Raw genomic sequence first — 22,074 nt, 5'->3', positions numbered from 1 at the left:
GAGACCAAGAAAATAGTGTTTAGAGGATATGTCGACGTGAACTATTTTCCTTCATATTTCAAAGGCTAGGTGAATCTGATTGCGTAATTTCCAAATAAATAAAAACAAATTTAAAAATTGATCAAAGCACCCTTCCTCGTATGAGGGACTAGAACACACAAGTATCACTTTAGTTAAAATTGATGATGGTTAGCCAATGACGTCTTATTTGAAAAAGTTTTGTTGACCTACTCTGATGTTTTCAGTGATAAATAACTTTATTTGGGATTGATTTTAGGGTTTCGTTTGAAGTTGTAAAGCAGCTGATGACCATGAAAAAATTATTCTGACGCAGCAATTTTGAAGTGAAATTGCGCAACACTTGATCGTCACCAGTTGGGATGAGTGATCGAGATGTGTTTAACAGTTTGAGTGTTGATGACGTACACTTTTTAAGTTTGTATGCAAGTTTGGATTTTTAAATTGTGAGAGTGCAGCAAACCTAGTTTATCAGATACATGAAAACATACATTGAGGTACACAGAATGCAATTAAATGCAATGCCTTTGTTTCTCATGAACTAGGACAAGTGGATTTAGGCCTTATGCTACGCCACATACAGTAGATAGTAGATCTGTACTGGAGGGTGAAGTAAGTAGCTTGAATGCATTCTTGTGCCATTTGCTTTTTGCAGCTAACACAGCCAAGGTGTTCATTGAAGTACAGGATGAGAATGACCACCATCCCGTCTTCTCCAGGAAGCTCTACATAGGCGGCGTGACCGAAGACACCAAGATCTTCAGCTCTGTGCTCAAGATAGTGGTAAGAAAACATCAGCTCGGCCCTTTGTTTTTGTTGGTTTTTCTATCGACATACACGGAAACAGGCTGGAACGCCTGATTCTGCTTCCACCTCTTCAACACCTCACCCTGCAGCCATGGCAGGGGGGAGAATTCATTCAATCTGCTCTGTGCAGCACAGTCTGATCCCCCCTATCGCTCAATCTCTTCGTCAGTTTCGCTCTCCCCACTGTCTGGTTTGTCCAAGAGCAGGTGGGATCAGAGTGAGCTGAGCAGCATAATCCCAATATGTTCACAGAGGCATGGCTAGACATCCTGTCTGATTATCAGCCTGATCTGCCAAGGAGGTTTCACTTTGTCATCCTGTGCAATACGCTGTTTGTCCGTTTTGTGGCGAGTGGCTGTTGGTGTGCCATTAGGCTTCAGTTTTTCTATTTCAATAAAATATATGCTGATATTCATGTTGTTACATTAGTGTTTTTTTGTCAACAGTAAAAAGACTCTCTTTTCTAACATATAACGTATGTATACATCTGGCCTGTTCCATTAAACATTGTATTTCTGAAGAAATGTCAGTAGTTTTTCCAGTAGCAGTCTGTAATCCGATTTGTGAAATATGTGTTTTTGTGATTTGTATTATTCATGTTCCTTTAGGCGACAGAAAGAAAGTCAGAAAAGGTGCACACATCCAACGCAGCTTTATTTGCAGGTGCTGGACCAAAAAACAGAAATCTTCATAGCTAGAAAATGGCAAAGTCCACACACTGCTGTGCTCCCACCGTGTCATATTGATAACTGCCTTGCAACATTTCAATCAATAAAAACTCAATCGGCCAGCTTCTTCCCACACAAAAACAGACTCTATTTGTTCCCAAACAAGTGCCAGAAAATGATTTTAGTTAGAAAAGAAAGTTCTCATAACATACATAATTAAATTTTTGGGTAAAGAGCTCAGCAAGTTGTGGTTGGGCGTATGGTTAGACCCAGTCTCCAGGAACGGAAGCAACAAAGTATTTATATAAAAACCGATATCTGAGACAGGTTTGCAAATTATTGTATTTTTCATACAAGTAATTCATCCTTTTGGGAATTATAAATGATGCAGAGGAGTTGTCAATAATGTCTGGTTGACAGTTTTAGTTGCCCAGGTCCATTAAATATAGAAAATGCATTTAGCGAAAGCTCAAGTGTGACACTGAATCATCAATACAGTGAAGTGGCTTAAAGCGTGCAACCAAAGCAGAATCCATTTTTCTGTTTCTCGTTTAACTTGGAAAAATCAGACCAAAGAGGAGAATATGACTTAAGTGCTTTCTGTATTTTTGTAGAAGTCAAGGATTCTTTAGAGTGTGTCCAGTGTGAAGTGTTTGTACCTGACTGAACACAAAGCTGAGTGCCTCTTCCCCTAAATCAAGACGTGAGATATTAAAAATATGAAAATAGAAAACATTTGGTATATTCTGACCTGCTGTTGACTCTCAGCCAGAAATAGATTAGTCACATCATATTCAAAAATAGAGGCAAGCAGTAAGCGGCAGATGTTCTTCTGTAGGCAAATCAGCTTTTTAGGAAGGGTTTGCATTATTAGCTGCTGAAGTGTAATTTCACTGATGTGGAAAAGTTAGCAGGGAAAATATTCCATTAACAGTGTTTAAATGTGTTGTTTAGAAGAAAGGTCTGATTACATGATTACGTGCTGCTTTTGTGTGGAACTTACTTACCTGCGTTTTAATGAGTAATTTAAAGGATTCATGGTTCGTGTCACTTTTATTATCTCTCCTTGGCTGCCTGAGCTTCCTTTGTGTTCAACACAGAGAACTGCTTTTTGGGGAGATGCCTTAAGCTCTCAAAGCTCTTTCACAAGTTTATTCTTTGGTGTTCTGAAAACATTTTTAATATAATCTGAACCACTGGGATGCATGCATATCCCCCTCACTGTCTTATTGAAACTTGCAAACAAACTTCACTCAGTGACAGGTTTTGTCCCCAGGGTCCATGAAACTATTAATGATGTACTCTACATAAATGATGCCGGTACGTATATTTGGTCAAATTTTATCCAGTGAGGATCTCTGTCTGCTGATTTATGCAGTTCATTCATTCGGACATTGCCCCCACCACCACCACCACCACCACCAACAACAACAACAACATACAACCCCTCCTTTGCCGATACCTGGAGGGGAAAAAAAGAGATTGCTCCTATTTATCAGTGTCAGTCTCCACAGACAGACACTCTGAAAATTTATGTCTGCATGCGAGCTCAGTGGCAGGTCAGAACTTATGCCTTAGGTCGATGGGCAAATATTGTGTTTTTTGTCGTCTACAAGAAAAAGTGGTTTGACATGATTCATAGAGACTATGATCTTCGAAACTTCCATAAATATATATGTTGTTTTTTTAAATTCAATAGATTTGCATGTTGTTTTCTTGTTTTGATTGAAGAAATATGAAGAACACTTGCCCCAAATCTCCAAAAAAAATATATCTTCACTAAAATGTAATAGATTTCCTTCTTTAAATACTTACAGTAGATGTTTTTAGTACAACAACAACACGTGAAATGTCGAATGTCTCATTCAAGATGTCGTTCTTATGTGATAAACCCCAAAGAGAGCTCTGCAACTGCCCTCTGCTTTTTGGAGTTGTATAGCGATTTCCAGCTCATTGTTTAGCTGTCAGGCCACAGCTTCACTGTTTTGGCTCACTTTCGCCACTCTCATTGTATCCTTTTTGACCACAGCAGGCAGCTGTTTTCAGTCAAAAAAAAAAGACCCTACTGCAAACTATCAGGTCAGCACCAAGCAGCAGAGAGACACAGTTACCAGCAAACTGGTGGAAGTAATGCAGTACTTAGCAGCTAAAGAGCCCTCACTGGTGTGTAGAGATCCAAAACAGAGACAAAAAAAGTGAAAATTGATTTGCCAGAAAGTTAAATGCACTGCATCGAATCAATAATGATGTGTGAATGAGCAACTGGTTTGCTATGCCATGTCAGTTTAAAAGGTGATGATGTGTCAATGTTGAAAATTGCTCCAAAACTGAGTTGAAATTGAAAGAAACAAAACAATTCAAAAGTTATTAATGAGATTCTTTATGTTAACTCATTTAAATATCGCCATGTATTTAGTGTTTAACAGCAGGTTACAGTGGGTAAAGCTGCTACAGCACGAAACAAACCACTTGAGGTTGGGATAGGTTATGGGTCTCCAGCAGCAGCTCTTTTCCATTTTGTCAGCTACTTTTGCAGAACACCTGCATGGAATGAAATTCTAAGCAAATATCTCCCCCAGTAGGAGAACATCACTTAAAAGCTCCACTCTTGTTTTTAGTCGTCAGGAATTGTTAAGAAAAATGTGCCAAGCTTTCAGCGGTTCTCACTCCATCCACCTGCAGTTTAATGTAACACTGAAGTGGTCGCTCTTCAGGATTATGAAATAACATAACTTAACACTATGGGGACTAATCATGGGTGCACAAAAGACAATGCTGCAGCAAAGAGAGAAAAACCTTTAGTTATATAACCAGACAGCTCTTATGGTCTGTCAGAAGATAATTGTTGTTGTGATTTGTGGTTTGCGGAATAATTTCGTGATAAAGAACATCTAGACTGATGCACCGTGGAGGAGTTTTTGGGTCAATCAGCCTTGAGTCCCATTAGGTAGACTATTGCTCTGCTGGACCACTTTAGCAATGTTACAGCAAATGTCAAATGTATAGTATCTTATTCTCTGATTTGGAAGTGGAAAGAAGTGAAAAGTGCTTAGAACCATACAGCCCACATCACGGTCAAGAACTCAGGCAATGGTTGTCGATGCTGCCTCAGAATGTATTAAAATATCTCAGCACAAAGTTTACTTTTTCCTCATAAGACATTATCTGAAGTATTTTTTTTTCTTTTACTCATCATTTTGAGCACTGACATGTCCCCTTGCTGTTGTGTGCTCCATGTGATTTGCAGGCGACTGATAGGGACACTGGAAATTACAGTGCTATGGCATACCGCCTGATTATCCCGCCCACAGCAGAGGGCCAGGACAGCTTCGTCATCGAGGCCTACACTGGTATCATCAAGTCGGCCATCATGTTTCGGAACATGCGCAGGTCCTACTTCACGTTTGAAGTCATTGCCACAGATGACTATGGCAAAGGTCTAAGCAGCAGCGCCGAGGTGGTGGTGAGTATCTGGTGTGATGAGGTTTTTTATCGGGTGGAGATCAATAAATATATACACTGATCCGCATTAACACTGACACTTGAAGTGAGTGACATTGATCGTTTTGTTAAAATGCAATGGACTGCTGGAAAAAAAAATCCTGAAAACTTCCAGCCACACCTCACAAGCCGCTTGAAAGGGATCGAGGAACACGACCGAGAGTTGGGTGTTGATCCGGTTTCCAAATACCTTTAGATATCAGTCCGACCGAACAGCTGCATGCCATGGTTTTAATACTGTACAACAGGCACATACACCCCCTGTCAAAAGGTTTGAGACGGGTTCTCATTCAAATGAATGAGAACCCGTCTCAAAACTTTTGACGGGGTGTATACTGCTAATGTCATAACATTTTTGCATTTTCCTGTGGATTTTTTTTTTTTTAAGAAAGTTCTTGTAATGCCCTCTTCTTATTGCACAGCCTTGATGAATAGTCACCTTGCATTTGAATGCATATGCTGAATGAGCATGTGACATAAAAACGCCTGAATCTTGAACAAGCAGAACAGAAGTATATTGTCTGGATGTTATGTGGCTTCTACAGTTTAGTATCCCTGCAGAGCCTGATGCTTTAGAACAGGGGTCACTAACTGCCTTATTGTGATCCAGATCCAGACCCAGACCACTTCTTATACGGACCCAGACTTGTAATCAGTAAATGGTAACAGGGTTTTAGATTTGACAGGTCGCTTCTATTTTATCAGCACAGCTTTTCCAGTGTTTACGGCAGTGGTTATCAGCTCAGGAAAAACACAGCCCAATTACGAAGGAGTTCAGCCATCCCACGTGACACTACTCAGCCAGTGAAGTCTCTGCATTGCACTTGCTAAACATCGTGGCTCTGCGTTCAGAAAACAGTTGAGAGGCGAGGAGGTACAGACAAAAATAGAAAAATGAATAAAGCAACACCGAGAGGAAAATAACAACCCTGTACATGCTGACCATGTTTGGTTCAACATAGAGCTGCAAGACAGCTTTCTCCATTATGAACATAATCAAAACCAAATATCTTTCCAGACTCACCAATGAGCACCTCCAAATGTGTTTGAGAACGGCCCTGACAGCATTCAGGCCACATTTCACAATACTGGCAGGGGAAGCTGCAGCTCAGTTATCCCATTAAGCAGCAGGGGATATAAGGAGAGTGACATAAGTCAGGAAAAAAATGTGAAAGTATTTAATTGTTTATATTTTTTAGATTTAGGTATTGTTAAAGATGTATAAGTTGGTTCAGGTTGTTCAGTCGTTATTTTTTCAAGGTCTGCACTTTAAGATGACAGATAGATCAGAAGTAATTTATTAATGAATGTTTTCAAAATGTTTTTGAACCGTACAGAATTTATTTGATATTATGGTCAGTTACTGATTACATGCAGACACTAGTAAAACTACTAGTTTACATCAAGATATATCACACAAATTCAAGTTAAACAGTATGATGTTCCAGACCTTGCTTAAATACATTTTCTCTGTCTAGACCTCTTTAAATTTTAGTTGAATACTCCTGCTTTAGAATATAACAGGTTTCCAATGTCCCCTGTCTGCAATTCAGCAACTCAGGAGAGCCTCATTAAAGGGGCATTCAACCAATTGTGGAGTTAATTTAGTTGTCACTGAGAGTGCAGCGACAGCCTGTGAGATCTCATGTCTGATGTCTTCTGTGACTCTGGAGGAGCTTGGTCAGGTCCGAGAAAATTACTGAAGTGACATCAGTTTGGTAATGTTGGATTTGGCTTTTAGGATTTTAAAACAAAATGTTAACATTTTGGGAAACGTGTTGGCTTTGTCATTGAGCGAGATAAAAAAAATAGTAAGGATAGCACTCTTCTTTCAGTTGGATAAATATGAACTAGCTGACACTCAGCTCAGCACAATGACTGGAAACAGTGAAAGAAATCTAGCTTGATCAGTCTAAAGGTAATATAATCCACCTACCACCACATCTAAAGCTTGGAAATTAACACACTACCATTAAACCATTTGTTTAATTTGTTGAAAAGCCCTTTGTACAGTGTGTTGTGGGCCAGACTTCAGAGATTGAAACGGTCACATTATTCTTTTAGAAAAAGTCTGCATTATGAAATAGTGTTTAAAAGAGCATAAAGGGAATTGTAATCACCAGTGTTTTGTAACTAGACCCATACTTGTCAGGAATTGGAAGCCAGGATATCTACTCCCTGCTGCACTGATTTTCACCTTTATTTTTTCTCTCTTAAATGATATTACTTTAGGATATACAATACAAAATCCCATGAGAAGCGCTTGGAACATCTTGTTTCCAGTATAGTCAAAATTACTATCCAAGTGACATTTCAAATTTATTAGCACAGCGTTTTGGTGCTAGACTTTCATCAGGCAAATAGTTTGGTGCAAAGACAGGAATGGCTTAGGACATGGAATAAATGTGACTCACAATATTTAACTCTGTATCTTTGCATGTCAGGTAGTGGAGTCAGTGGGAGTCTCTTTGATTAAGTAGGATTTCAGTATAATAATGTTCAATTTTCTTGGGATTATTTTGACTTTTTTTCATTATTATTTCTTATACATGTAATTTAGAAAACTGGTATCAGTCTCAGGCAGAGTTCATTAGCTTGCCAGGTGATCACAGTTAAAGGGAAATCGACAAATGAGAAAGTCAAAGTTGTCGTTCAGTAGAAGAAATACATTTCTTCAGAAAACAAAATACTTGTGCAAGAGTTTGGATAGGACATTAAAACTGTAGATATTTTACCACACTTCAAATTCATGGAACTGTGTTTAAATTGGTATGTGACATGAATTCAGATAAATGTGTATTTAGGCAATTAATGTCACCCAAATTAATAGTATTAAAAGGGCCAGCCCTTAGTCACTCGATAACCTACTAATTACTACGTAATACCATATGTGTTCATTTGTAGTTTTGATGCGTTCAGTGAGAATCTACAATGTAAATGGTCATGAAAATAAAGAAAAACCATGAAATGAGAAGGTGTGTCCAAACTTTTGTCTGGTACTGTATATCGTCAGCGTTTGTCATTTAAGACATATCTAATAGTAGATTTGTTTTATTTTCATGAAATCTCCTTTCGGTTTTTCTTCATGCCAACTTGTTCGGCAAGATAATGATCTTTCGCTTTTTGTTTTGCTTTGTTTTGTTTACTCAGTTCTAAATGTTTTGGTTCCAGTCTATTGAATTATTCACAGTAGATACAACACACTCAACATGTGGCCTCTGCCACTAGCTGATGATCCAATTAAAGTCTTTCTTTCAGCCGTGAGTATTAACTCTGTAAACATTATGTGCATCTGCCTGCCTGTATGTTCGTCTAAATATGTGTCTGTCTCTCTCTCTCTCTCGCTCGCTCGCTCTCTTTTTTTCTTTTTCCCCAATAATTTCCCCACACACCCACTGTGTTTGGGCTTAGCTTTGCCCCCAATTCAACGCTTATCTTTCCTGACTGTGGGCAGGCTTATTTTTCGTTTCAGTGAAATATGTCTGGCTAACAAGCCTCTAACGAGACAGAAGGAGGGTCTGGGACATTGCCTGGATATGAGAGAGCAGCGAGTGCTTAACCATGGTACTCGTTAATTTTCAAGGGGAAACCTAATTTCACAGGAGCCACATGGGAGATTTGGCTTCAGATCACCGGGGCTGTTGCCTATGCACTTAACTGTGGCCTTAAAAAAGTGATCCTGTTAAGTTTTTCACATTGTGCTTATACAAGCGGGCAATTATGGGGGTCTGATTTGGTCCACCGAAAGAAGTATTTAAATACTGATAGTAGCGTAGCCCTCTTGTTCACAATTTATCTCTGTTTTTTTTTAACCGCTTTTTTCTGTCGTTCTCTCTGTTCTACTCTCAGGTTTCTGTGGTCAACGCATTGGACATGCAGGTTGTTGTGTCCACTGTCCCACCCACTTTAGTGGAAGAAAAGAAGGAGGAGCTCATTAGGTAAGACACATTTCATGAAAAAGGAAAGTATAACCAAATGTCCTTATTAAAGGAGAATCATCCAGCCTCAGTGTGCAAGTAATACTAGGAATATTCTTTTGTGTAAATCATATCTTTACTGAGCTACTGAGATAAAAAAAAAGATGAAATAGTAAATATTTCTCTCATCAGCTACCCGACACCACATCTCTACTCCCACTCTCACCCGTGCAACCTATTATTTTTCACTACACTTCTTTACTCTCTGTATTCTTCTTTATAATTGATTTCTGGGGTGAAATTGGCAAAATAATAGCTTTTTCTTTGTGTAGGGCTTTGTCCACTTTAACACAAGGTGAACCTGCTTCAAGGTGGTGCCTTAATTTGCATACAAATCTTTTTTGGTGGAGCCTGAGTGACGTGTATGATCCACTTGTGCCAAAGAAGAAAAATTACCAAGAAAATGAACTGATAAAGATACATTGAGATTTGTGATGCTGCCTTTTGTTATTCAGGAACCATTGATCAATCAATTAAAATCACGGATGAGACAGTTGAGTCTGTCGTCTGAAGTCTGGTTTCCTAGTCCAAATTAATTAATGATAGAGATTCATGAAACATCTTTTTGCAGCTCTTGGGGCACAGTGTTTAGCCTAATTAGGCGATTTGAAAGGCAAATGGGTGTTAATAGTTGTTTTTCAAGAGCTTACTGTGTCTCTCCCCACACAAGTGACACTGCTTTTTAGGCTGAAAAACACACACATTAGTCATGTTAAGCTCTTTGCAGTGATGACATTTGAGAGGTCTGTGATTCTGCACAGTGCTGGTGGTGATCCAGGACCACTTTACCTCAGTGCTCAAACTGTTTATCCACCTTGGCAAAGGCAGACAGCAAGGCTTTCCTTTATTGGCTGTAATTTGAGGTGTGGATTTCTCCCTGCCTGAAAAGGATTATCAGAGCCTTACTTTGCCAAGAGCCCAGTGTGGAGAGGAAAACTGCCGCCCATTGGGGCAATCACTGGCAGAGTGGAGTACTTAAGATTGGTGGCTGTCATATTGCTTTGGGCATAGAGGTGCCAAAAACAGTTTGAACTAACATGACCCTGGCTTATGTAAATCAAAATATTAACAGCTTGTTCATATTTAATAGTTAGTATTAGTGAGTATATAATTTATTTTTGATCAGCCTCAGACCAGTAGGATTCATACCCATGTTGAATTTAAACCTTTATAATGTGATTATCTAAATTAGCAGAACTACTCTAATGTGCATTAACAGACATTTTGGCCTCTTGAGGACAGTAGAAACGAGCGATTAACACAGCATTAACATATTACCTCGAGTTGATACTGTCTTGGTGTGCATTCCAAAAGCAATACTGCCATACTATATAGTATGGTAAGAGTTAGGATGTCCTTATACATAGTCAAAGACAGTTTGTCAAAAATACCAGGATGGCCTTGTACATCTGGGTTCATCTTGCAGTATCCAACCCAATATAACTATGCAAATGTTGTATATGTCACAGTGTGTCACTCAAGTTAGTAGCTTGACAGGTGATTTCAGATTAGACTGAATTAGTACGTCTCTATTGTATGCATTCTGCATGTACCAGTGCGTACTTTATAAGTGCAGCTGTAGTATGGCTTGAGATTAAAAGACAGCGTGTGAGCAATATGGAATGCAGCTTTGTATCTGTCAGAGCTGAACAAGCCTCTGGGTTCAACAGCCAAAAGTGATGTTTTGTTGGGTTTTTTTTTTTACTGAACTCCTAGGATAGGTCTTCACTATTTTTTCTGTTCAATTCAGCATTCTGGAGCGCCATGTCCAGGATCAGATTCCAGGAGCCAAGGTGATTGTAGAGTCCATTGGGCCACGTCGTCATGGCGATGGCTTTGAGCTAGAGGACTATTCTAAATCAGACCTGATGGTGTACGCTATTGACCCGCTGACGAACAGGGCCATTTCACCCAAGGAGCTCTTCAAGTGAGTGGGTGAATTTTTATTATGAGAAGTCCAGTCGGCCGTTTGGTTTAAAGTGATGTTCTCATGTCCCTGCTGTGCTGCATGTTTTTCCCCGCAGTCTCTCTTTACCCTCTGTTCAAACAGTGAGTCAGCGAAATATCTCCTTCTCAGACTCCCCCTGGCTTCCTCTTCGACAGTATCTTCCCTCCACTGCCTACTTTCTTTAGAAGACTTTGATTACCCCGCAGGTGCACCGTATCCGTCATATGTCGTAGGAAAAAGGAAGATATAAGGCAGAAATGGAGGGGGTGAGGTCATGGAGGGACAAAGTGAGAGTTGGGCGGGGAGTATTTCAATCAGTCCATCAACCCATCATGCCAGTGCCTCAAAGGCTGTTCTGAGTGCCGGGAGATATGCCAGCAATACGTTTTATTTCTTTTATTTCAGTACATAGAGCGAGAGAGAGGAAGGTCTGTCTGGCACCACAAAAAGAGACTCAAAACACCACAGAGGGAAGTACATTTAAGACACTTTGTCATTGTATCAGAAGGAAAAAAAAGACCTTGGCCTTGGCTGCCACCTCAGGACAGCCTTGCAGTCACCATTTTCACGTTTCTTATCACTTCTGTCAAACCAATCAGACACTAATCTTAACAGGCCGGCTCCTCCAGAGCGTGAGATTTGCCGATCAATAGGAAACACATTCCCTTCACTCTCTGCTAATTTTCACCCCTGCTTACATTTAGCAACCTCGCGCCACCTTCTGTCTGTGTTTCTCGTGATCCATTTTGTACCGCCAATTTTCTTGTGTATGTTGCTCTGAAGAAACACCCCGACCTCCCCCACCCCACCCACGGCACCCTCATCTTTGGAATGAGACTGTGACAATGTCAGTTCATTTAGAAATCCTCCACTCAAATGACGTTTAGACGTGCTTTGTGTATGTTCTGAATTAATCTATAAACATTACCTCTGTGTCCTTGACCATCAGAGTAGCACTATATCCTCTTGAAGTAGGGGACTGAGCCTGGAGACACGAAGAGGGTGGCACTTGTGTCAAAAAAGCAGCTTTTTAAAAATAATAACCAGCAATCATCATGGCAGTGGCAGCTTTTGAAACAGCCATGCTAATTTCAAAAGAGGTTTGCTACATCGCTGCTTTAATGAGAAACTGCTTCCGTAGATGGTGACAAGAAAATCATTTAGGTTAGATGAGAGAGGCTCCTTATGCATGCAGAGCATGCCTGACAATGCCGTGTGGTAATGGTATGTTGTATGGCTGCAACTCTGCTTTCAGATCACTCAGAAACAACATCATAAGTGGATTTTTTTCATTATAAATGGTTCCTATTTCACCTTGAATGCGGCATTCTGCCATCCGAGCTCTCTGCAAGGGAAATTGCTAGAGAGTCCAGTTAATACCCTTCATCTCCACTTGTTTATTTACCTATAGAAGAACAAAAACAACAGTAATTGGATATGGCAGACTGCTTATTCCTTTGTGATGTCAAAGATTTAAAAACTGCTCTGTAGCAAACACTGAGTTTTAGAAGATAACTTTGGAACAACAGGGTGTGGATTGCTTGTATGCGTGTATATTTTACTGCAAATCTGTTGTGGGTTGAAACAGAAGAAATGTGAATCAGCACTATTTTGTAGAATGGTGTTTTATTCTTTGTTTTTATCCTTAAAGCACTCAAAGTTAAAAATACATTTCTATAATCGGCATCAGACCAGTATGATTCATATCCATGTTGCTTTGAAATTCTTTATAATGTGATTATCTAAATTAGCAGACCTACTCAAATCTGTATTCACAGACATTTTTGGTCACTTGAAGACAGTAGAAACGACTTGTTAACAGAGCATTACAGTTAAGTGCGATACATTGCATATGTCACAGTGTGTCACTCAAGTTACAAGCTTAACAGGTGATTTCACACTGCAGACTCCGACTGATATGTGAGCCAAACTGTCAAAGCCAAAGGCGCACTGTTATAATGAATCAACACGTCCCTATTGTATGCATACTGCATGTACCAGTATGCGCTTTATAAAGGCAGCTGCAGTGCGGCACAAGAGTAAAAAGAAAGAATGTGCAATATGGAATGCAGGGTTAGTGTTAGCAGTGTTGCTTATTTACACATCTATCTGTTATGGATCCACGTATCACTCATTTGAAGTGCATGTTTCAGGCCATCTGGTGAATGGAAGTCCAATTTTCACTGCTCTGTTTTTGTTCTCTACTAAACTCCAGTGGGAATTATGTCTCTTTAGCTGCTAAATAATCCACTCTGTGCACCAGCTAGTTGCAAAATGTGTCTGTCTGCTATCTGGTGCTGAGCAGGTAGTGTATAGTAGGTTTTTAGAGCTTTTTGCTAAAAACAGCTGCCTGCTGTGGCTAAAAATGATGCTATGAGAGCAGTGAGAGTGAGCTCAAACAGTTCAGTTGTGGGTCAGATGGTTAAATCTCAAGATGCAACTTGATATAAACTTAAAGAGGATGAGAGCGGGGGTAAATTTATCTATAGCTCCATCCTTACCACATTGTGATGTTGTTTTCTTACCGGCAAATAAGTTTAATATGCTGTGTGAGTTTGCAAAAGTAGGATGAATTTCAAACTTTGTGTTGTCCTGTTCTCATTTTGTGTTGTAAATCACAGGTTTCTGGATGGAAATGTGCTGGAAATCAATAAAGAGTTCCAGCCACACCTGGGTGAAGGCGGCCGCATCCTGGAGATCCGATCTCCGGACGTCGTGGCCAGCGTGAAGAAGGCCGCCCAGGCTGTTGGCTACACAGAAGGAGCTCTCCTGGCCCTGGCCATCATCATCATCCTCTGCTGCATCCCTGCCATCCTCATCGTCATGGTCACCTACAAACAGTCAGTGCTTTAGCCTTTATAATAATCGCAGCCTTCTGTGATCGATTAATCATCTTTAACTGGCTGTCAGGAAATTAACAGGGAAATACATTTTAATTAAGCGCATCATTGTCTTGGGAGATATTGTGTTACACTCCCGGTTTTAGCTGAAGGGTTTGTTCTACACAGACTAATCAGATATTTATTGTTGGAATGTCAACTATTGTTTGCATCCTGTATCCTGTGGCCTGATAGAGCAGAGCCAGCAAAACCACAAACAGCATTGTAGAAAAGTGTATTTGTTAAGTATTTAAGATAAAGCCAGAGCCCTTCCTGCTTAGATGCTGCCTTCTTAGTGTGCGTGTGTCTCTTTCTTCCTCTGTATCTCTTTCTCACTCTCTCATCAGACATGCTGACTGCGCACTCTGCTGGGCTAATCTCCCTGCTCATGCTCTGTGAAAGCAGATTAATTAGCACTCATTTGTGACAAACATCTACAGCCAATTGTGACCGTCACAGTGCGTCTTCACACTGCTTAATCATCTCTGCCCGACACACGCACAATAAACAGAGCTCTTTGTGGTTTTCTGGCTCTCTCGTTGACGCTCACCGAAAAATATGACGCTTGTTGTTTAGGGCGTCATTCAGAGAAAGGTGAGGGAAGTGAACTCTTTCCCAGAAGCCAAGTTCTTCTCCCCTGTAGTTATTGGTATGCGACAAGTTTGCCAAAAAGGGGTTGTGTTTGGGAAAATGTTTATTCACAGCAGATGGGTTGAGTGGTTGTCCTTATCCAAATGTGCAGACCAAATTCGCAGCAGAAAACTGTTGATGGTGACATTAGACCTAACACGCAAACTGTCACAGCAGATGGTGCTTTGTTGGTGGTGACATTACTCTGGTGGAGTTGAATGATTGAGGAGCTAATTTTCCCAATTCTACTTGTCGACATAATTCACTGCTGCCTGCATTTGGTAATGTGTATAATGTTTATAAGCTCAATTTGCTCATCCATGCGGAATCGTGGAATTTGGTTGTGAATAAGTGATGGTGATTCGGAGCTGACAGGATTCGCTGTAGAAAAAAGCGGTTGCTATTTTTGCATGCAGCCCTGCACTCACTGCCGGAGGTTTGAGGGCATCTTCATAGAAATCCAAAAGAGCATACATGTTTAATGATTAGCTAGAAAGATATAGTGTGTTATACATATATATGGTGTATACTGTGATACTGTTACATAAGAAAGGATAGCGTAACTTAAAATAACTCAATATTTAATGTAACATGTCTCTGTTTAAAAAAAAAAAAAAAAACTACGATTAAATACCCCTTAGCATCAAAACTGTATAGAGGTTACAGTCATGCCAAATGATGTATTTATACCTCTTTTGTTTTGTCCCCCGTCTCTCTCTCTCCCTCCCTTCTCCTTTCTCTGCATCAAAACTTATCATCAGGTTCAAAGAGTAAGTAATACTTCATGTTTTGCGAGTGATTGCTCTTTCACTGCTTGATGTGCGCATGAAAAGTGCGGCTTCATCTTTTATTGGTTATTTAAAGATGAGCAGAGTGCTGTGAATGTGTGACGAACGAAATGCACGCCAGCTCATGTCACCCTTTTTGAAATGTCTCCAGCATAATGGCATGCAGCAGCACTGATTCATCTTGTAGTTTACGGAATGAATGTGCAATTTGGTTTATCGTAATGTGGAAGATCTGATGCAATTCAAAAGGAAAGATCAACCCAAAGTCAAGAGGACTCATAGTTACACTTGAAACTTGATGTGTCACGTCAGTTTTCTGGTGTCCCAGTGCATAAACTACATGAGCATTAATGTTAGTCTTCTTAGCTCAAAATACGCAACCCCAACTCCAAAAACATGCAGTTAAAAAACTTGTTACAGGGCTATATTGCCACAACTTCCTTGCTCCCTTGCAATTTGAAACCTCCTTAAGCAATATTTTTGGTAATGATAGTGAAACAAATGGCTCCGTTATAGGTGAAAGGGTTGTTTTTTCTGCCAAATCCATAAAAAAAATCAAAACTAGCAACTTGCGTGCAGCTTTCAGAGTAAACAAATATGTTGTGAAGAGAACTCTGAACAAGCTTACGGGAGCAAATAATTTCAAATTTTGGTCTTCGTACCATTGTCGCCACGCATCTAAGATGACAATAGTTTGAAAATCACATTATTGATAGTTGTTGGCAAGCAATACGAAATAAGAATACTTACAATAGTTCACAAAGTGAGTTTTACAGCAGTTGAAATGATGTTTTGGAATCTCTTTCCAGTGAATGAAGCTTAATGCAGCTTTGCACTGACATAATATAGAAGTAGATGTGAACTACGCCTCATCTCACGATACTAAATTGCTCTTTTCCTACATCCAACATCTCTTAAGACATTCTTGAATATAACAGTAGTTTAATTTTACTGCAAGTTGCAGCATGTACCCCTTTTTTGCACAAATGACTTGTGAAAACACATGGTTAATTCATGCTGGAGACTTCATGCATAAATGATGCGTCTGGTTTATTCTTAACTACAGTAAATGTGAAAGAAATAAGCTGGTATTTTGGGTTGATGTTTCTTCATATGTTTGTCTGAGTTTTTCCATTGGTGTCTGTTTGCATGCGGACTAAAACCACACATAATGGTGACTGTAAATGGTAAAACTTTGCACAGGCGGCAGGCAGAGTGTGCCAAAACTGCCCGGATTCAGATGGCTTTACCACCTGGAGGGAAAGCCGCTCCGGCGGGTGCTCCCACTGCTAACCTCTATGAAGAGCTGGGTGACAGCAGCATGTGAGTCAACCATGTCCATTTAGTTTGTGTCTTCCATCCCACACATTCTACCCGTTCCCGTGATCAGCAGGTACTGTTTCTGACTCTGCGTGTTTTAGATACAAACTCTGTCGCTGGCAGTTTTTTTGCTTGTTACGCAAACAGTTTTAGGTTCAAAATCATACCATCCTCTATTCTAAAATGATCACTGGCAGCTCTGGATGTTGACCTATTCCTCCTGCTTCAAACATATTGGTAGCTGCAACAATGGATGTCTCTGCTCTTCATCTTCTTCTGTCTGCAAACAACACTGTAGGCTGCAGCACAGCTGCTCCTTCTACTTTGGCTCATGTATGTGTTTCTAATTTGACTGTGTATGCATTTTTGCAAGGCCCTCTCACAAGGTAAGAGTGTGTTTAAGATCATAAAATATGGTTTGCTGAAAATAGAAACAAATGCAGAATATGGTCTGTGCTTAACAATCACCATAAATTAATTTAAAACCTTTATTTGATTAATACCTGCAGTTCACTGAATGCTTCCTCAGCTTGCCTGTAAGTGTTTTTGCCATCAGCACAATTGAATTTCACCTTTCATATTAAATTCTGCCCTGAACGTGTAATAAAATGTTAATGCTTGGGGATTAAATGATATTGAATTGAAATTGCTGCCCCGCTGGGTTTAGTAATTTTGATTTGCAGCATGTTAACGTAATACCGCTACTCACGTCACAATTGTCATTAAAAAAAAAAAGAAAATGGAAATTTAATGACAAGCTGTAAAAGAGCTTTTGCAATGTTTGCAACAGATGTTGACCAACAGTCAACAACGAGCAGCAGCTTTTGGTTCGGTAGCAGGAGAAAAGCTCTCATGGGAAATGCGTTGAAGCCGAGCATTCTGTACTCGGGGTTTCATTTAACAGGCAGCACCATGAAAAAAGGAAAGATGGTTCTGTAAACAATCGTATTAACAAACTGTAAAACTCCATGAGAAAAAAAAAGTACTTTGCAGAAAGGCTTCTTTCATGTGCGCCTGCTTTGTGCTCATGCCAACAGTGTACTGTCAGATGCTCTCAGCAAATTAATCAGTACAGCACTTGTGCTCAGAATGCAGAAACTTGCTCTACCCATGTGCCTACGCTTCATCCATGTCTTCATTTTCATTAACACCTGACATTTCTCCGGTAGTCTTCTTACCATCTGTCTTTGTTTCTGTCCTCTCCATCATTTCTATTCCCTTGTCTCTCTGGATTCAGACTGCAGTAAGTAATCCTAACATTTGAGGTGTATGAACATGAGCAGTATCATGTATAAATATAGCACAAGAGCAACATCCTTGCTCCCTTCTTGAATATAGCTTTTTCTGAACATTTGTGCAGGCTACATATAGATGTAATTTTAGGGTGTAGTGAAATTAAATGCTAGATTTTTTTTTCTTTTATCATCGAAAGCCTTGTGCCTCAGTAGATTTTTAACTTGCAAAGCTAGTTTTGCTAATTGACCTTGAAGAGGGAGCAGTTTGGAAAGAGGAGAAAAGATTTGTTTTTTTTTTCCAATCTTGATGCTTTACTTCCATATAGTCAGGAAAGGGGAAGCTCTCTTTGTTTAGAGGTAGTGCACTTCAGAAGATATCACTGTAGCTGTCTCCTCTCTGCCTTCCCATTAGACTATCGCCTGCTTTTGTGTTCGGTTGCCCGTATTTTCACACCTCTTCAGATCTCTCGGTGTTGTGACCGATTGTACTAATGCACCCAACATGGCTTGATGCTGGCTATTTGTATTCTGTTTTGGAGCAAAGCCCAGCATGTCTGTGGGTGTAGTAAATATAATATATCAATATTTAATTGCATCACATTGTAATTTTTCAACTGAAGTTAAGAAAAGTTTTTAAACGCTCTGTTTTCTTTTGACATCCTTCCAATTACATATACATCTCTTAATTAGCAGTTGAAATCATACATTAGGGCTCATATATGGTTTTACCTGCAAAAAGTGGAGTCACAACACTAGGGATCAAAATCATTTAACGTACTATCCACTGTTGCTTTTGCCTCACCTTTTTTCTTTGCTTCGCTCACCCTTAAAGCATCTATCTTCACCTGTTTCAAGTCTTTTTTTTTCTTCTTCTTCACCTCCACCTTTCACTGGGACAGGGCTAAAAAGTCTGTCATTGAGGAGGCCGACCACCAGAGGATTCTTAGCACCTTTGCCAGTCGCGCCATTGCAGCCCGCAGCAACGGATCGTTGCATGTCAACTTGCCCAAGTCAGAGAGCAACGTGACCTTCTTCTCTGACCGCAACCCACTCACCACCCACAACCCTGTCTATGATGATAACAGTCCCCTCGGCAGTCCTGACATCTTAGCAGGGATAGAGAGTCTGCCTGAAAAGCAGTTCTTCTGTTCTCCTGCCCACTCAGCAGGGTCAGGGTGCATCTGGTCAATGCCCGCTCGCATTCATGGCGACTACGAGGTGTCAAGGAGACAAGCTCTCATGGATCCGGCCGAGTGGGAGAATCACATGCTCCAAGCGGCCATGAGGGTCAGACAAAGACAGGAGAGCTCGGACATGCTGCTCCTGAGTGGCAGCACGGAGACAAAGTTGTCAGTCCGCGAACAGGCGAGGCAGTTTGAGCAACAGGCCCTCCAGGAACAAACCCTCAAGCAAAGTAGAGGCTCCCAAGGCTCCCTGTCAGCCATCCTTGTCAGGGATCGAGACAGTGATGCCGTGCTGGAGCTGGACTCAGAAACCCTCTTTTCCATCATGGATTACCCCTACAGCAGCATGTCTGTGGGCAGAGATGTGCCCCCCAGCATTATCATTACTCAGGGAGATGAACCATGGCCCCTGGCAAGCCAGAGACCGACTCCGCCTGTTCTCAGGAAGTTCAGCTCCAGCATTTCCAGCTACATGACAGTGCAACCTTGTCAGATCACCGTGGAGATCATACCGGACCCACCGGAAAACCCACCGCCGCCTCCTCCGCAGAAGCCACATCCACCTTCCCCACCCACGTCTCCTCCCTCCAGTCCTCCTCCTTCACCACCTCTGCCCTCCTACTGTCATAAATTTCAGTTTACCCCTCACTCCTCTCCTCCTCCTGTCAATAATAGGGTTGCTCCTCCGCCTCCGCCACCTCTTCCCCCTCCTCCCTCACCTGCTAGCGAACAGTCGCGCCCAGTCGTCCAGTTTGTTCCGACCTCTTTGCCGCCCGTGTCCTCGCTCCGCCCCGTCTCTGAACGCAAACAGCCCCCTCCTCTCACCCCATCGCAAACTGACGTTGGGAAAAAGGAGCTCAAAGGGATCCTGAAAAACATCCAGAATCTCGCCGACATAGAAAGGTCCGTTGCCAACATGTACAGCCAAGTAGACAAAAACTGCAAGGTGCCCAAGTTTAGCAAGAAACCGCAAGTGACTGAGGAATCGGAGGGTGAAAACAAACTGCAAAGCTTAGATCTCGGCGATGAGCAGAGCACGCCAAAAACGACCAACTCCAGCTCTGCAGTCCATGTCAACCCAACAAGTGTGAACTGTGCTGAAAACGGAGCGAGTCAACCGAACATCGTAGCCGAGGTTCAGCAGACAGGCCAATTGAACTCCAGCAACCCAAACACTGCCGAGCTCAGTGAACAATCTTCCTCTCAGTTTACAGTGTTCTGACACTTTTCTCATCTCCATATTCTCATTATTTCCAACTGTACATCTCCTTGCCTGTTTTTCTATCATTTCTACATTTGTTTATTTGCACGGTTGGCAGAATTTTGTATTTGCTTTAGCCATGTCAAAGAGTTTTTCAGTGGGAGAAAGAAAATGCTTTCTTTTTTTTTTTACTTAATACTTTCTGTGGAAATCAAATTTTAGAGTCACCAGCGAAGAAATGTACTTAGGTCTGCCAGACTGAATCTACAGTATATGTATGGGCTTGAATTAGAACAAATAAGAGACTTACATTGTCAGCGTGAGTTGGTTCAGTTTTTTTCTGTTTTTAGTATCAGAACTGGTCTGAGATGCATCATAGTGTTAACTTTGCCTCAGGGTTAGTTCATAATGTTATGTTCTTTCACTTCAAAATCTTAATATGAACATTTTATAACCAAAACCACTATAATTGAAATATACTAAATACACGAATGTTTAAATTCCACAGCCCTGGGGTGTGTTTCTTCAACCGTTTTCTGGCTGCATATTGTTTATTTCAAATGTGTTCTTTTACTGTCTTTACAAAGATAAGACCATTAAAATTAAGGATGCAGTTCCTTCATGAAGAATCCAAAGAGGGCAAAAGAAAAATATTATAATGTTGAATGTTTTTTTGTTTTGTTTTGTTTTTTACAAATGAAAAAAAAACTGCCGTAAGTTTTTCCAGATTCCCAAAAGTATGCAAATCCCTGAAAACAGCTTCCGTGAATGATGAGCACATATTTGTTGAGGAACCATATTCAGAAAGTTATTGCAGTGACGTAAACTCATATAAAATATTTAATTATTTATAGCTTTCTTTAACTCTTTCACGGACGAATGGAGATGTGGGATTCATCGGGAAAAAAGCACTCCCCAAGCGAAGGCGCAGTGGACTTTATACACAATCTAGAGCTGCATACTGAAACAAACATTCCATGAAATAGAAGAAAATATTGGATATTTTAGCAAGACGGGCTACAAGAAATCCTTTTATTTAAACCTAATATCACCTGAATGCCAATACGTAAGCTTCTACGTACGCACTTTTACTCTGATGTTGATTGAAGCATCAGCTATAAAAAATACATCAGCTGGGTTCCCGGCAAGCTCGTGTTGAATGACGAGCGCCAACCTCCTGGGACCTGTCTATTCACATGTTTGCAGAGAATCCTCTCAGTGTGATAAAGTAGTCGCTGTGATGTTCGTCTGCACACTGGAAAAGGCTAATTAGAGAACCAATCAATCGTTAACCAGGGCCACTGCCTGTGGGACTGTCAGCTACTGTTAGCCTGTCCTTTCCTTTTCCATCTCTCTGACCTTCGGCCTGCCTCTGTGTTTCTCTCTCTTACTTCCTGTCTCCCTGTAGTTAGTTCTAATACTTTCCAATCCTTGCCTTCTTAATCTTTCCCTGTGGTTCTCGGGAGGTTCTATTACCTTCATTGCAATGCAGCTTCTGTCGCCACTCTCTTCCTTTATTCCGTGCTCAGGTTTTCTCTCCTCTCTTCCCCCCACATACCCTTCATGTGTTTGTTTCACCCTCCATCCCCTAAGGCAAACGGTCTAAGCATACCTCACCTCCAGACAATGTAATGTTTGATTCATCACATGTTCCCCTGATGGGCAGATCGAAGCCCTGCTAATTCTGTATTCCATGTTCACTACATGGGGTAATCTCTTTTGTACGGAGCCTAGCAGCTCACATGCTGGCTCTTTCAACCTAAAGTGCAGCGAGCCTTAATGGATGGTATCCTTTTTATATTCCACTTTCACAATTGGTTTTTATCAGACTCTATTGTGTCCCAACTGGCAATCCAATGCAGCATGAAAAAAGAAAGCTTTTTCCTGTCGCACTTTACAAAGAAATATTTCAGAGATT

At 40.7% G+C, this 22,074-nt stretch overlaps 1 protein-coding gene across 1 annotated transcript in view; it reads left to right on the top strand.

The window, feature by feature from the left end:
• LOC110945470 (protocadherin-15) overlaps positions 1–22,074 on the top strand; it is a 218,190-nt gene that overhangs the window by 187,197 nt on the left and 8,919 nt on the right. The window contains exons 29-35 of the mRNA XM_051960098.1: positions 674–801; positions 4,741–4,956; positions 8,844–8,932; positions 10,722–10,898; positions 13,541–13,759; positions 15,190–15,198; positions 16,420–16,539. Of these exons, the coding sequence (XP_051816058.1) occupies positions 674–801; positions 4,741–4,956; positions 8,844–8,932; positions 10,722–10,898; positions 13,541–13,759; positions 15,190–15,198; positions 16,420–16,539 (958 nt within the window). The remainder of the gene's footprint in view (positions 1–673; positions 802–4,740; positions 4,957–8,843; positions 8,933–10,721; positions 10,899–13,540; positions 13,760–15,189; positions 15,199–16,419; positions 16,540–22,074) is intronic.

This window comes from Acanthochromis polyacanthus, chromosome 15 (genome assembly GCF_021347895.1).
Source record: "Acanthochromis polyacanthus isolate Apoly-LR-REF ecotype Palm Island chromosome 15, KAUST_Apoly_ChrSc, whole genome shotgun sequence".
NCBI lineage: Eukaryota > Metazoa > Chordata > Actinopteri > Pomacentridae > Acanthochromis > Acanthochromis polyacanthus.
This window is presented reverse-complemented; position numbering and strand designations above follow the sequence as displayed.